Below are 16242 nucleotides of genomic sequence, written 5' to 3' on the forward strand. Positions count from 1 at the left end.
TATATATATATATATATATATATATATATGTATATTTATTACACAATGATTATACACAAATTACACAATGTATAAATGACTTATTTTCTCTGTCTATTATCTTCTCTGAAAATATACATATTATACAATGATTATATAACGAACAATAGTGAAGGAAGACCGACGAATCTAGCTGGACAAAATCACCAATCTTCCATTGTTTCTTCATCTTCGTACAATTAAAATCAGTAAGACAGAAAATATGAAAACGCTGTTGAAGGTTAAGGGCAGTGGTACAAATTATCAAAGAGAAAAAGAGATTGTAGGGAATGGGTGAACTGTGAAGTAAGAAGTGTGCTTTAGTGGAAGAGAGAGAAATCTGATACTCTTTAGATGCGTAATGAAAAACAAATCCCTAAATTAAAGGAAGAAAAAGCTGTTTGAGAGAGAGAAAACGTTGGTTTAGATTAAGCTAAAAAAAGGTATTCAAGTACTTAGAAAAAGTTAAAGTCAGATGATTTTGAAAAAGTAGGATTATTTTTAATTTATTGTTAGTATGGGCTGTTAATCTAGTTAATTTCTGTATTATAAAATCGTATAAAAACTTTTACGCGATGATGGACAAGTGTAACATTCATCACTAACAATAGTCCTTTGTAGCTGGTTAGTCGTGTGAGAATCACGCGAGTTGATAAACCGCTAAAAGCATATATCTGAAGGATAATCTTTGTTAAAAGTAATATTTTAAGGATCAGGTTAATCCAACGGTTATAGTTAAATACAATTTTGATAAATAATAAATATTAAAACTCATTATTGTACCACCTATATATATTATGATACTGAAAGAAATTGCTTCTAGCTATCTGCCTATCCCTTAATCATAGAAAATGGAGATCAGAGTCCTTTCTTTCATGGCTAAGAAAATCATAAGGAGTGCTATACTGAGTGCTATATTCATTCTCTTGCTTCTCTCTGTTGGTAAGTAAATGTAATTAATTTGATCTTTTTCATACTCACTTTATCACCATTATTTCAGGAATATATATATATATATATATATATATATATATATATATATATATATATATATATATATATATATATATATTATGACGATCATGCTCGTCTTGGATTTGGCCGTGCCTTTTTAGACTGGTCAGGCACATGCAATGTGACGTCAATGAGAAATGCAGTTTAAAAAGTTCAAGAAAATTATTCTTAGAAGAAGCATTTTATTTCGAATTTTTGCAAATCAAATTACTTGTTTTCAGGGGCAGAGGTAGGGGGACGGAAGGGCGTTTATCTCCCTACTATATAGTAGATGTATCTATAGTAGAGGTTGAATCCCATTATTTTCTTCGTTTGTTTATTTTTTTTTTATATATTTTGAATTTCCTTATTGAAAATCCTGGCTCATCCATTGCTTGTTTCCACATTTATTATACTTTTGTTTCTTTTTGCCTGATTTGAGATCCTATTTTTCTTTTATTTTTCTTTTTTTGGAATAGTGGTTGTGGCAAGAGGAGGTGATGATGAAACTGCGCCAGCGTGCCAAGGAAAATGCGAGGAGTTTGCAGATTGTGATGAATTTTGCAAAAGAATAGGATTTAGTTCTGGCCAATGTATTCCACCCCTTGAGCAATTCTGTTGCTGTGATCCATAAAAATAGATTTTATGGTTTTATGTTGCTCTCAATAAGTATGTAATTTTGTTTTGTTCGTGGTATTTTTCGTTGAATTTAATTGATAATTCTTATTAACTCATATTTTATCCATTTTCTCTGTTTATCATAAATTTGACACTTTGTGTTGATCGAATTGATTTTCAATTATGAGTATTCTACTATGGAATAAAAGCATTCCTATTGTATACACTGATTGTTTCGTTTGTGAACGAGTTATATTGTGATTATAACGTAGGAATTATAATACGGGAATTATTAGTTACGAGACTATTTTATGGATAAAACAATCTTAAATTTTATCCTAGAAGTATTGTCTTTTATCCTTGTAACAAACGATCCCAAAAATGAATATCCTTAGCTTGTAGCATGGCATTAAACAGGAAACATCCTTTAATGTAGTTAAAAAGATTGGTCCAACATTAACAGTTTGTTAGTTTTTGGATGACCCTTTCGGCTTTTGACTTTTCAGGAGTTTTTTTTTGTTTTTTTAAGTCTCTACCTTGCTTACTCAAATTAATCTCAAAAGTATTTCTTCTCCTAAGCCAATGTGTTACAAAGGTGATGGCAAAAGGAGGTAAAAACACGTTGCATAAAAGTAACAGAAGAAACCAGAATAAGCTTACTGAAGCTGATGCCATTTATTTCCAATATATGACCTGTTGCATTTCTTAACCAGATACAAAATGTCCCATCTCTAAAGATGGAAAAAACATGTAAAAGAAAGATTTTCATGATGTAGAAATGATTTAAATTATTATGTTGTGGGTCTTGACCAAAGGCTTTTACTAGATTGAGCTACAAGGACTTGGCAGTGTCGAACGGTGCAATATAGAACCAAATTTAATGTACTAGCCAATTTACATAAAGAGAGATGGTATTGCAGCCCATCGATCAACTAAGTTATTCAACTTATCACGGGTAGTTGTCATCACCAGGTTTTTTTCTTTGGTTCTTCTTGCTTTTTCCTCTGCCAAAGAAACCAAATATTCCGTCTCCTTGGACTTTACACGCCCCTGTTCAGCTACCCCGTCCTGCTCTTTTTGCACTGCCTCCAATTGTGCCATCAATTCCTCCTTCTTCCTTTGAAGTTCTTCGTATCTAATCTTGAGGCACTCTTTATCTTTCGCTGAAGTCGCCGCCATATTTCTAGTTTTCTCCAAGTCAGTGAAGAACTTTTGACTCTGCATCTGGGATCGAGAATACTCTCTCCAGCTATGCACAAGGGAAGTAAATTCAAGCTTGAGGTCAACTATCCTCTTGGTTTGTTCTTCTGAAAACAAAAAGAGATTGTCAGCTAGGATTGACAATGTTTCTTTCATGGAAGCCTCGTTCGCGGGGTCAGTGAGATCTTTCAGAGGCAACGCAATCAAGTTGTTGAAACGAAGCTTCACGCTCTGTGCAGTGTTTTCATTGCAGGATGGTGAGCTCAATAGATTTGCTGACATTGATGCAAGACAAGGTTGAACTCCCATACGAGTAGAACCCATGTCATCCACAACATGACCCTGATGGCAAGTAGAGAATCAAATTTTATATCACAACTATTCTTGAAGCAGAGTTGGACATGAGTAATATAAAGAAACTTGGTTCTGGAATTTCCTCTTATTTTCAAGAAACCAGTATTTGCTTATCTTCTATATTTTCAACTTTTTCAGCTTAAGATGAAAAGGAGAGACATTACAAGGCAAAAGTTTAACGGATGAGAAAGGGAAAATTGAGTACGCTTACGGTGATTGACAGTAAACTGAGATTGGAATCCTTATTGAAGCCTCCACTAGTCCAACTTATTGAGCTAAGACAAGATGGCCCTTTGCTAGTGCCATCAGCTTCCTGCCTTTTGGAAGTGTAGTTCAGTGTTTCTGGCAGTTTTCCTTCAAAATGAGTCATCGGATCCATACAATATGCTTCTTCCTCCAGCCTTTCTCTCTTTTTCCTAGAGATAGAAGAGGTCTCGATATCCTCCTCACACGGCATACCATTTCGTGGTGGTTGAGATCCTTTTTCCAGAGCACCAAGCATCGAACTTTTAAAGGAGATGCTACCATTTCTTGGCTTATGCTGTTGTGATTTGTACGTCACTCCTTGTCTGGCCGAGGCTCTCTCTTGAAGGATATTGTTTCCCTTTGTTGTTTCACCAGTTCCTAGCATGTTATGGTTAAGTGACATACTAGCCTCCTCGTGTTTAGACGGAGTGGAACGAAGTGACGATTCTTCAAGAGCTTCAATCACACGGGATGATGTTGAGAAAGATTGGCCAGATGCATTGCACTTCTGAGCAGAGAGGAGACACTTGCCTTTCTTTCTCTTGGAAGATGGCCAGCGGGGAATTCCATGCTTCCTGCATATTCGCTTAAATGTAGAGACGCTAACTGAAAGGACCAAGAATTTTAGATAGATATCAGTATTATAAGAAAAGCTTATTTACTAGAAGATGAGATTCTGACAAGAGAAAAAATAAGATAAATGCAGCACAAAATCCTATAAAAACTAGAATTCCAAGCTCACCTTGAAGACTTTCTGCTGCCTCTTCACGGTTTTTACCATAATTCTGTTGAAGGTCCTCTAAACTAATCTTTCCAGTGGCATTCCATGTTGTACTTAACTTCTTTCTTTTGCTTTGATTGTTCGTTTGAGCGTCTATAATAACTTCTTGATTTTCACAACTAGCATTTCTTCTGCGCTCAAATCTTTGCGATGAATGTAACATCTTTTGACTGTTCGATGAATCTGGAACCGCTGTTGAATCTAGATATGGAGATGGGCCAGATTGTTCATGCTGGAAAAAAAAAGAGCTGTTGAGACAACTTTCATTTTCTTATTTTAGCAGATTGGAAATGTAAATTTTTTAGAGAAGAATAAACAAACAGCTCTGCCGATACACCAGCACCAAAGGGATTTGATGGCAAATAAATACTTTTAGTGAACTAGCAGACCAAATGAAAACATGCATTGATTTATAGGGTAAACCAAAGAACAGAGCAAAAATGCAGCAGGGTTAAGATTAACCTTGTTAGGACCATCACCTCTTTTGATCTCTGGAAGTAAAGTTCGTTTTCTGTGAGCCCTGAGCAGTGTAGACATCTTACTACCTGCACAGTTAGACTCTTGTGTATGCTGCGGTTTTATTTCTGGATTTTAGTTAAAATTCTTAAGACCGCCTTGACGAAGAGTTATACTACAGATGACACTCATTTATTGGAGTTTGAATGAGGTGCACGTGTGGGTTGCCAACTTTGATTAATCATGTTCCGTTCTGTGACTATTTGGTCCAAGATAAAATGAATTTGAACTTATCACTCCTGTCAGCCAAACTTATGTCAAGTCTAAACTTATGCTTTCAAGACTGCACAAAAGCAAAATGAGAAAGCCTAAGAATCAAGACCTACATCCTAATTATACCGATAAAAAAAAAAAAAAGAAGACTTACATTCCAATTATAGTTATGTTTGCCCGCCATTCTGTAATAGAAAAGAAAGAAATAAGATTACATGTCAAAGTAGAAAGAGTGGAATCTCTACTTACACTGTGAATTCTTTCAGACGTAAGAGTAATCCCTAACTTGGGAATCTCCCATATCCGTAACGTGCTCAAAGAAGAAAGTCTTTGATTTGGAAGCTTAGGCAGACATCCCATGGTGGGAGAGGTCTTGTAATGAAATAGAAGAAGAGAGAGAGATTGAGATAATGGTCAAAAAAAGAGTGAACCATTAACTGTAAAAGAATCGATACCTTGTGGATGGAGAATGCGATAATCAGCATGGCATGCCGCGTCAAAATAGCTCGAGATATTCCCAAAGCATACCAACTCCGGAAATTACAGTTGGCCGCGTCAAAATAGCTCACAGAAAACGAACTTTACTTCCAGAGATCAAAAGAGGTGATGGTCCTAACAAGGTTAATCTTAACCCTGCTGCATTTTTGCTCAGGATGTTCAACCTGGCCAACTGTAATTTCCGACCAAGCATAAGCATGCCAACTCCGGCTGCCCGGCGAGGAAATTTGAATTGGCGACAGAGAGCCAATCCCATAACCCGAATCCGAATCTTTCTCTTCCACACTACTGTTGCCTCTGTAAGACATTTCAACTAGTAAGCAAAACCAAGTTTTAATGCTTTAGTTACTCGCTTCCTTACATTTACATTATATAGGCCACTTAAAGTATAAAAGTAAATATTTTAATTAAAAAAATATAATTTGTGTATAACAATAATTATATATTTATTATAGTTTCATAATTGAGTAATTACGTTAGTAATAATTAAATTTCATATAAGTATATTTTTAATATATGAGAGCAAAACTTTCATTCAACTCCTTTAGTATTTTAACTTCCATTTTGATGAAATTATTTATTTCAAATTAAACACGGAGCCAGAATTTGACATTTATAAGTTATGTATTCTAATTTTCTGAAGTTATTTAATTCTAAATAAATAATCTATACATAGTTAATGAATTTTTAAGACAAATACATAATTTAACTTGTGCAGTGGATGGAGCTGCTCCTCCCTTAATTAGGGATTAGGGGTTCGAACATGGATATGAAAAAAATCTTTCGAGGGAGCGCTTCTCCCAAATGGGCTCGATACATTGCGAATTATCTGAATTAATTGGGCTCAAATACGGATATCGAACTCCAAATAAAAAATCAAAGAACATGAAAAATGAAGTATGAGGTTCGATAGCTTTTGAAAAGTAGACTTTAAAAACAAAACAAAAAAAGACTTAAATAAATAAGATGAAGACATAAAAGTAATTAATTTAAAAAATTTAAAAAAATTTAAAAATTCTTATGAAGACTATAAAAAGTCTCTAAATTTGCCCTTATATATATATATATATATATATATAGTAGTAATATATATACACTCCCACGAGATGGGCTACAGACCAAGGAATAAAAGGTTCAACACATTAAACAAACCAACAGAAGGTCAAATCATCCTTTTTACTTGTGATTGTTCAAATCATACTTCTCTTTTTTTACTCATTTATTTATTTATTCTTATGTGTATAGGTTCAAACTTGGTCCTCCTCACCCTTTCTCCTAAAGAGGACAATTGATATTCTAATTATGAGCCCGTTTGGAATGGCTTATAAGTTGCTTATAAGTTATTTTTAATTTTTTTGAGTGTTTGACTAGCCAGCTTAAAGTCATTTTGTGCTTAAAATAAGCTCAAAAAAATAATTGGGCCCATTTAACTTAGCTTATCTAAAGCAGCTTAAAAGTTGAAAACAACTTATAAGCCAAGAAAAATAAGTTAGACTACCCCAACTTATTTTTTTAGCTTATAAGCTGCAAACAGCTTATAGGCATAAGCCCATCTAAACAGGCTCAATATATACTACGTAATTTGTGTTCTTTTCAAGGGTAATTATACCACTAGGCGATATTTAGTAATAAATTGATTTTCAATTTTTTATTTTGCTTTTAATGAACGGATTCAAAGCCACGTAAAACTTTCAAGCTTATTTTAAATCACAAGTTTTTCTTGCTCTTAAATTTCCCAAGACTTGATAACTAGCATATGCAAATGAATCAAAATTGCGAAAATTAAATTGTGGACTAAGTTTTCAACTCCATGCCATAATATCATTTGCTCCAAGTCTCCCCTATGCGTCGCATAGTGTTAATTTTGTGCTACAAATTCTCGTATTTTCTCCCCTAACTTGCAATGCTTCACAATGAAAAAAAAAATGGAACGAGAATCCATTCCAGATGTAGGAAAGTACAGCATCCTCCACCGATCATACGCGGATTCAAAATTTAAAAATTCAACATTAAAGATATTTAGCTGTGATTCTATTATAATTTTGAAATTATGGTTCCAGACTTATGGTAATTAGCCTCGATGACCACTCAACTTATGATAATTAGCCACCATAGTCACTCAACTTTGCCTAATTAGCTTTCATGTCATTTTAGCCAGAAATACAATTCAGTACCCTATTTGATGACGTGTCAACTGTAATTTGAAAAAAAAAACTAAAATCAATATTTAAATTTATTTATGACTCAACCCACCCTAACCCGGCCCCAATTCTTGACCCGGCCCACTTAATGTTTTGACTACATAATAAATTAATAATTAGGTGACATATAGATAATATTACTCTTCAACATGTAGATATTTTTCTTGTGAAGAAAAAAACGTTCCTAGCAGTATTTTCTACTCTGAAATTTCATGCCATTCTAGTAAGAAATATGTTACCTATTACCATGATATGTCTGATGCAGTACAATAAAAATTAAATGAGTAAACTACTTACCTAACTTATTACTCACCTAATTTCTAAAAAGTCACCCCGCACCCCCACCCCCCCAACCCAAAAAAAAAAAAAAAAAAAAAAAAAAACAGAACAATGACTGTAAGGAACTAATTTGATGCCAAAATGAACGGCAAAATCAATCGGTGAGGGAAGAAGAGAAAAAATCTACGTTGCTATCACATGTAATAGATAAGAAATTCTTAGGTAATTTTTTTTTTTTTTTCGGTAACTGATCTTGAAGGTTACTGTTGAGTGCCATATGTAATAGTTGAACCTTGTACCTTAAATGATAATAATGGCATTAAAGATGCGTGATAAAAGATAAATACAATTTTCGATACCTAGTTAATGACGAGCCAGCTGTAATTTTTTAAAAAAAAAAATAGAAAATTTAAAATCATTATTTAGAACCTAACTCACCCTAAACCGGATCTAATTCTTGACCCGCCCCGCTTAATGGGTTGACTATATAAGAGATGTCTTTAATGATATTTAACTAAAAGTGGATAGGGTTTAGGGTGGGTTAGGTCCTAAATTAATTAAAATATTGATTTTAATTTTTAAAATATTTTTTCCTATAAATTTACAGTTGCCACATAATTAAATAGGTACTGCAAATTGTATTTTCAGCTAAAATGACCATAGAAGCTAACTAGGCGAAGTTGAATGACTTTTATAAGACAAAACAAGGCTGAATGACTATGATGGCTAATTAATATAAGTTGAATGACCATCCAGGCCACTAACTCCTAATTTATTATAAGTTTAATGAATTTTCATATATAAACGGAAAAGGGTTAAAGATGTCGTTAACATATAAGAAATGACTAAAAAATGGTGAAAATTACACTTTTATAAATGGGTGAAAAATAACTTCAATGCCAAAGTTAAGAGCACTAGCTAGGGGCAAACAATGTGTTTTGTTTCCCTTCGCTGAAGCCGAACAAATTCAAAAGCATATGGAAAACATTTTTGAAATAATAATTGCGAATTTGCGATAATTAGAAAAACAATTTTCAATTTTAAGGAGAAAAGTAAGAGAAGTATGAAGGACCAACTTGGACCTACAGAATGAAAATGATTTGATTTGGTGGCCCTTTTCTGTTTTATTAATTTGATAGTGGTCAAAGAAGAAACTCATAGGAGCATTAGAACTACATTATATTTCACAAAATGTCTGACCAACTTCCAAGTAAATCAGGCTACATGTTTAGGAAAATTTGCTTTGCGTTATTTCTTATCTTAATTAACCTAAGCCTTATAATTTGTTGAGATTTTAGTAGGCGTTTGGCCATGAAAACCAAAAATTTTCACTTTATTTGGAATTTTGAAGTTGGAGATGGAATTGTGTTTAATTATAATCTTTACAAAGAATATTTGGTTGTTTGAATGTACTAAAATTGAAAAAAGTGAAAAAAATGTGGAAACAAAGTTTTGGTGTTTTTTTAATTTTAAATACAATTTTAAGTTATATTTGGAATTTCATGGCCAAACATTAATTTTCAAATAAAGCGAAATAATTTTCTTAAAAAAAAGTGAAAAATTCTCCTAGTGTGTAGAAGCTCAACTTCTAAATGATTCATTTTCAAGCTAGCTCCATTTGCTTCTTTTCTAAAAACTAGGTTCTTTCGGGAAAAATTGCTCATTTAATATATACGTCAACTCACATTGATTTACTACAACTAAGTGATAACTTAAGTAAAAATATATTAATTAACTCTAATATGTAGAAAAAGCATTTCATGATATTGATTTAATATAAATTTCCGATATGTGAGCAAGTTTTTCTCATATTTGAAATCTTCGGTTGGTATACAAAGTAGGCGTTTGGACATGCGATTTGAAACCATGAGATGAAATCAACATTTGGCCATGCATTTTATCTCATAGTTTCAAATCATGGTTTGAAATCCCAAATCATCCAAAAAGGCATAATTTTGGGATTTCAAAATTAGAAAATTTACATGCCATAACTACTTTTAAGAGCTATTTATGGATTATAACTACCTTTTTGCAATAATTACATTTCGTAGCTACATTTTACATTTCGTAGCTACTATACATGAGGCGCTATAGCTGGAGTGGTCATCGGGCATGTGCTTTGTCCTTGTGTGCGCAGGTTAGAATCCCGCCGGCCACATTCTTTTTTCCGAGAAATTGCAATTTCGGTTGTATTTTCGTATTTTTAAATACAACAAAATACATGTATCAAAAAAACAGAGTAGAGTAAATCATTTAAATACACGAGGGAGTTGTGTATTTCATTGTATTTATATACTGATAATCCTTTTATTTTGGCTGTATTTAAATGTGAAAGTTTCTATTGTATATAAATACAATTAAATACACCAGTATCTTACTGTATTAACAAAATTGGTTGCACTACATTTACGTCATATGATTATTGGGCTATATTTCGATTAACAATCTAACATTTCGCTATATTGGTATTTCAGTGTATTTGGTTAGATATATGTCCCATGTATTTATTCAGTTGTATTTCGAATAGCAACCTTACAGATGTATTTAAAAATACACGAAAATACAGCCAAAATTGCAAAGGTAGCTACAATTTATAAATTGCAAACTTGTAGCTATATATTGGTAGGATCTTATAAAATGTAGTTATTTAAATATAAAACTTAACTCATAAGTTTATACTTTGTAAAAAAAGAATCCATAAGTTGGTAAATATTTTTAATAACTCCTCCCACCAAATATTTACTAACCTTTATTTATGTCTATCATGTGGGAGGATTATATTAAAGAATAGTTACATTACTATTCATGTTAATTTTTTTTATTGAATTAAAGTTTGATCAATTGATGTTGTGTTTTTAGAAAGGTCTTCTAGTAGCGTATTAATTTTGTTATGAATTACGACTTGCTCATTTCGTAAGACTGTATAAGAATTGAGAATATTTTGATAGTTTTCAGAACTTATTGAGTTTTTATGTCTATAAAAAAAAATACAACTTAAGAAATTTAAATTGTATGTCCAAACTCATGATTTCAAATCAAGTCCAAACAGCTCCTAACTAAAGGCGACATTAAAAAAGACCTATAGAAGGCCAAACCAATTTGCCTTAATTTGTGAGTGAATCTCACTTTACCACCCTAACATTTAAGGGTTGGGAAAGGATACCCCCTCACATATTGAAGGAACGATAACCCCCCTATCCAATATTTTTCGGTGAGAATCTTTTGTTTTTAATAAAGATTTTTTTTTCTAGAATTAAATACAATATATAACTCTTATTATTGTCTCATTCACCCGTTCTCCTAAAAATAATGTAGAACAACTACTTGAAAAAACCTGTTAATAAATTTCAAGCTACATTTCGTTCGTTTTTTTAGGGGGGGGGGGGGGGGTACTAGATTGCCAAGATCTTAATTATTATACAATCTAAATATAGTCTAGTGTTAGTACCCGCGCGAGCAGACGATGTTAAAAGACACTAATCTATATTAAATTGTGATGTTGTTTGTTTGAGTACATTGTATCATAACAAAATGTCAAGTATCATCTAATTTTCGATATAATATACTCAAATTAGCGATATTTTTGTGAAATTAAAGGAAACAAATTAAATCTTTTTAAATATTATTTGATTTAATATATATATATATATAGACACACACACACATTTCTCTAACCCTTTTCTCATTCAGTTTTTCTTACTATGATATTTTAATTATTTTCTTTTTCATTTAGTATCTTACAACAACAACAACAACAACAACAACAACAACAACAACAACCCAGTGAAATCTCACATCTTGGGGTCTGGGGAGGGTAGAATGTACGCAGACCTTACTCCTACCAAGGTAGGATGGCTGTTTCCGAGAGACCCTCGGCTCAATAGAAGCATAAAAAGGGAGTCAGATAAGGTTAAAAGATTCAAAACGATATTGCAATGAAATAATGCAAGCAACACAGTAAAACAGGATAATCAAGGAATTCAAAGCGATATGGAAATGCAAATAACGAAAGCGGCACAGGTAAAATAGAGTAATCAAAGTACAGAAAGTAGCAAATAATAACATAAATCAGAGCACAAGAAATTATAATGCGCTAATGCGCCTACTAATAAGGAAAGATAACGAGACTTATATACTAGCCTTCTACCCTAATGTGGGTCCTCCACACCTTCCTATCTAAGGTCATGTCCTCGGTAAGCTGTAACTGCGTCATGTCCTGTCTAATCACCTCTCCCCAATATTTCTTTGACCTACCCCTACCTCTTCTGAAACCATCCATGGCTAACCTCTCACACCTCCGCACTGGGGCATCTATGTCTCTCCTCTTCACATGCCCAAACCATCTCAGTCGCATTTCCCGCATCTTGTCTTCCACCGAGGCCACTCCCACCTTATCCCGAATAGCCTCATTTCTAATCCTGTCGCTCCTAGTGTGCCCACACATCCATCTCAACATTCTCATCTCGGCAACTTTCATCTTTTGAACGTGAGAGATCTTAACTGGCCAACACTCCGCCCCATACAACATAGCCGGCCTAACCACCACTCTGTAGAACTTGCCCTTCAGTTGTGGTGGCACCTTCTTGTCACATAGCACTCCTGAAGCTAGCCTCCATTTCATCCACCTACCCCAATACGATGTGTGACATCATCGTCAATCTCCCCGCTGCCTTGCATGATAGACCCAAGGTACTTGAAACTACTTTTCTTTTGGATGGCCTGAGCACCAAGCCTAACTTCCACGCCAACCTCCTGGGGTGTCTCACTGAACTTACACTTTAAGTACTCTGTCTTGGTCCTACTCAGCTTAAATCCTTTAGACTCCAAGGTATGTCTCCAATCCTCCAGCTTAGCGTTAACTCCGCTACGAGTCTCATCGATCAGGACTATGTCGTCCGCGAAAAGCATACACCATGGCACCTCACCTTGAATTTGTCGCGTCAATCTATCCATCACCAAGGCAAATAAAAATGGACTAAGAGCTGATCCTTGATGTAACCCCATCACAATTGGAAAGTGCTCTGAGTCCCCTCCTACTGTCCTTACTCTAGTTTTGGCTTCCTCATACATGTCCTTGATCACCCTAATGTATGCTACAGGTACACCTTTAGCCTCCAAACATCTCCATAGGATTTCTCTTGGAACTTTATCGTAAGCCTTTTCTAGGTCGATGAATACCATATGCAAGTCCCTCTTCCTCTCCCTATACTGCTCCACCAGTCTCCTCACAAGATGAATGGCTTCTGTAGTTGAGCGTCCCGGCATAAATCCGTACTGGTTCTCTGAAATAGACACGCCTCTCCTCACCCTCATCTCCACCACTCTTTCCCACACTTTCATAGTATGGATTAGTAGCTTGATACCTCTATAGTTTTCGCAACTCTGGACATCCCCTTTGTTTTTGTATAGAGGGATCATTACGCTCGACCTCCATTCTTCGGGCATCGTTGCCGTCTTAAAGATGACATTAAACAACCTAGTCAGCCACTCCAAACCTGCCGAGCTCGCGCTCTTCCAAAATTCCCTAGGGATCTCGTCAGGTCCGGTCGCTCTTCCCCTGCGCATCCTACGGACAGCACCGTTAACCTCCTCGACCTTAATACTCCTGCAATACCCAAAATCGTGACGCCTCCCTGTATGCTCCAAATCTCCCAACACGATGTCTTTCTCCCCTTCTTCATTCAAGAGTTTGTGAAAATATGACTGCCATCTCTGTTTAATGAGAGTCTCCTCTACCAATACTTTTCCATGCTCATCTTTAATGCACTTCACTTGATCCACATCGCGCGCCCTTCTCTCCCGCACCCTGGCTAGCCTGAACAATTTCCTATCCCCACCTTTCTCTTCTAGTTCAGCATAGAGGCGTTCAAAAGCTGTCGTTTTTGCCGTCGAAACCGCCGACTTCGCCTCCTTCCTCGCTATCTTATAAAGTTCCCTATTCGTCCACGTCTCCACCTCATCCTTGCTTTCTATCAGCTTCTCATACGCCATCTTCTTTGCTTCCACCTTCCCTTGCACTTCTCCATTCCACCACCAGTCCCCTCGATGCCGACCACGACTACCTGTCGAGACTCCCAACACTTCCCTTGCTACAACCCTAATACAACTAGCCGTCCTATCCCACATACTGGTCGCATCCCCACTACTATCCCAGGCCCCCATATCCTTCAATTTCTCTTCCATCTCCAGGGCACTAGCCGTGGTCAAACTCCCCCATCTGATCCTAGGTCGATCATCCCCGACCCTCTTCTTCCTCGTCATCTTGATCCCTAAATCCATCACCAAGAGCATTTAGTATCTTACATTTAATCAAAATAATATCATATATGATTTTAGTTGTGATTTTGAAGTCGTCCAAAATATAAATAGAAACTTTCTGTTGTTACTTGTCGTAAGATATATTGATAAATTTAGTAATTACTACTAAGCACTATTTTATATAAGCAATTGAATTATCTTCTGTTTTGTTTCCAGTCCACCAAATTTTGTGTTTTAATTTTAATTGTTAATATATATATGATGAAAGATTCAAAACTTGGACATATAGAGAAAAATATCGGTAAGATTTAACAAAGATTAAATCTCGTTTCAATGGCTAGTTTAGTGACTTTTTATTATTTTTTTAAAATTAATTACTTATTCTCACTAAAAAATATTAGATAGAGAATTATCGTTCGCATTCAATATGTGAGGGGTATCATTTTTTCACATAAAGTGGGATTCACTCTTATTTTATTTTTATTTTTTCTCATGTTAATAAAGGTTCAACTTGGTCCAACATAATTGTATTTCATTTTACTTTACTGTCACCTTTATTGGTCCTCGGTACTTTTTCTTCTCCTTTTTTTCTTTTTTCTTAAACGCGTTACATTTGATGTGAGGGTTTAAATGTTTTTATTTTCTATTTACTCTAGTGGGTCAGAAGGTTCAAAGTGTAATGATTATATAGTAAATGCTCTTCGAGCACAAGAGCAAAAAAGAACTTTAAGAAAGAATAAAGTTGTTGAAGGTATTCTTTATGCAAAACATCAAAAAGGAAAATTCGATTATTCTCCCTGCATTTATTGTAAAAAGAAAACACACTTAGAATTTTTTTTATTGGTGGAGATCTGACGCAATTTGTGAAAATTGCAAACAAACAGGTTAAAAATGTGCAAATAGAAAGAAACTCCAAATAGTTCACAAGCACTAAAACAAAAACAAGGAGGAGTGTTGGATTTTGCATTTGTTACTGCTACAATTTCCTAGAATGATCATATGTTTAGTTATAGGAGAAGCATGATAGTTGATTTAGTGGAATATTCAGTTTTTTAATATTAGTAAGAGTCTAATACTTTAGTTGTAGGAGGAATCCACTATTTTATTTATGTGCTTATATAAATACTTATGATTAATAAAATTGATGTGAGACAGTTTTCATTCATATTTTTTACCTCATGTTTGAATCTCTCTCCAAAAAATCATAACAACCTCTACCTTTGCGGGATAGAGAGCCTGTTTCCGAATAATTAAGCTACATGTTAATGAAAATTTGCTTTGCGCTAATTATCATCTTAATTAACCTAAACATTAGACTTTGCTGAAATTTTAGTGTATGTGTAAGTTCTGCGTCTAAATGATTGGATTCAATTGAACCGGTCATTTTCAAGCCCCATCTATCTCTCCTAGAAACCGGACAACCCTGTTTAAGAAGGTTCAACTTGGTCCTTCCTATTTGCATTTCATATTATTTTATTGCCATGATTGAAGGTTCAACTATTTTCAACTTAGTGTTGGTACTTTCCTTTTTCTCTTTTGGGATAGTAATTCTTTTGATATCTCAGTTATTGGCAAATCCTATTTTGATCCTTGTGAAATGCTACAAAGCATATATATAACCTTTAATTCATTAAAATATATATTGTGGGCTGTGGCCCCCTTATATGCGAAACATATTGCATTTAAACCATTTTTAGAGCTACAAATTATCCTCAAATAATAGAGTAACAGAGCAAATTATTGTAACATATGAATAGTTGAACTGATGTGTGAGACATCCAGGTCATACATGAGTGAGGCTGAGGCTATCTATTGTCTGACACATTGAACAGTGGGCCCCACTGTTCACATCCCTCTATTTTTTGTGCCCTCCTCTCATTATAAATGATACAGTAAATCCTAATTTTGCTCTTACAACTTCTTCCCAATTGATCTTTTACCTAAAAATAGGATTTGAGTCTATGATTTTTTTTTTAATCACATCTCAGAAACCCAAAATCCAGGAGAACCACAAAAGGATGAATCTTAAAGCAAAAAGCGCACACAAAATTTAACTAAGCTGTAATC

The 16242-nt window shown here is 34.5% G+C and overlaps 1 protein-coding gene and 1 long non-coding RNA gene across 6 annotated transcripts; one reads left to right on the forward strand and one right to left on the reverse strand.

The window, feature by feature from the left end:
* The first annotated feature begins 824 nt into the window (after positions 1-824).
* LOC132611149 (uncharacterized) lies at positions 825-1792 on the forward strand. The gene is made up of 2 exons (XR_009571484.1): positions 825-960; positions 1491-1792. It is a non-coding gene; the product is annotated as an uncharacterized LOC132611149 (long non-coding RNA).
* Positions 1793-2280: 488 nt separating this feature from the next.
* LOC132610675 (uncharacterized) lies at positions 2281-5514 on the reverse strand. Of its 5 annotated transcripts, XM_060325011.1 has the most exons (5): positions 5395-5514; positions 5094-5124; positions 4172-4442; positions 3395-4035; positions 2281-3171 (listed from the first exon to the last, which is right to left on the reverse strand). In XM_060325011.1, exons 2-5 carry the CDS (start codon positions 5121-5123, stop codon positions 2524-2526), a joined length of 1590 nt encoding a protein of 529 aa, XP_060180994.1. In that variant the 5' UTR covers position 5124; positions 5395-5514; the 3' UTR covers positions 2281-2523. The 5 variants fall into 5 exon arrangements, with proteins under 5 accessions (XP_060180994.1, XP_060180996.1, XP_060180991.1 ...); XM_060325013.1 differs by lacking the exon at positions 5094-5124 and having other exon boundaries at positions 5395-5472; XM_060325008.1 differs by lacking the exons at positions 5094-5124; positions 5395-5514 and adding an exon at positions 5189-5314.
* Between the last annotated feature and the right edge of the window lie 10728 nt (positions 5515-16242).

This window comes from Lycium barbarum, chromosome 9, assembly GCF_019175385.1.
Source record: "Lycium barbarum isolate Lr01 chromosome 9, ASM1917538v2, whole genome shotgun sequence".
NCBI lineage: Eukaryota > Viridiplantae > Streptophyta > Magnoliopsida > Solanales > Solanaceae > Lycium > Lycium barbarum.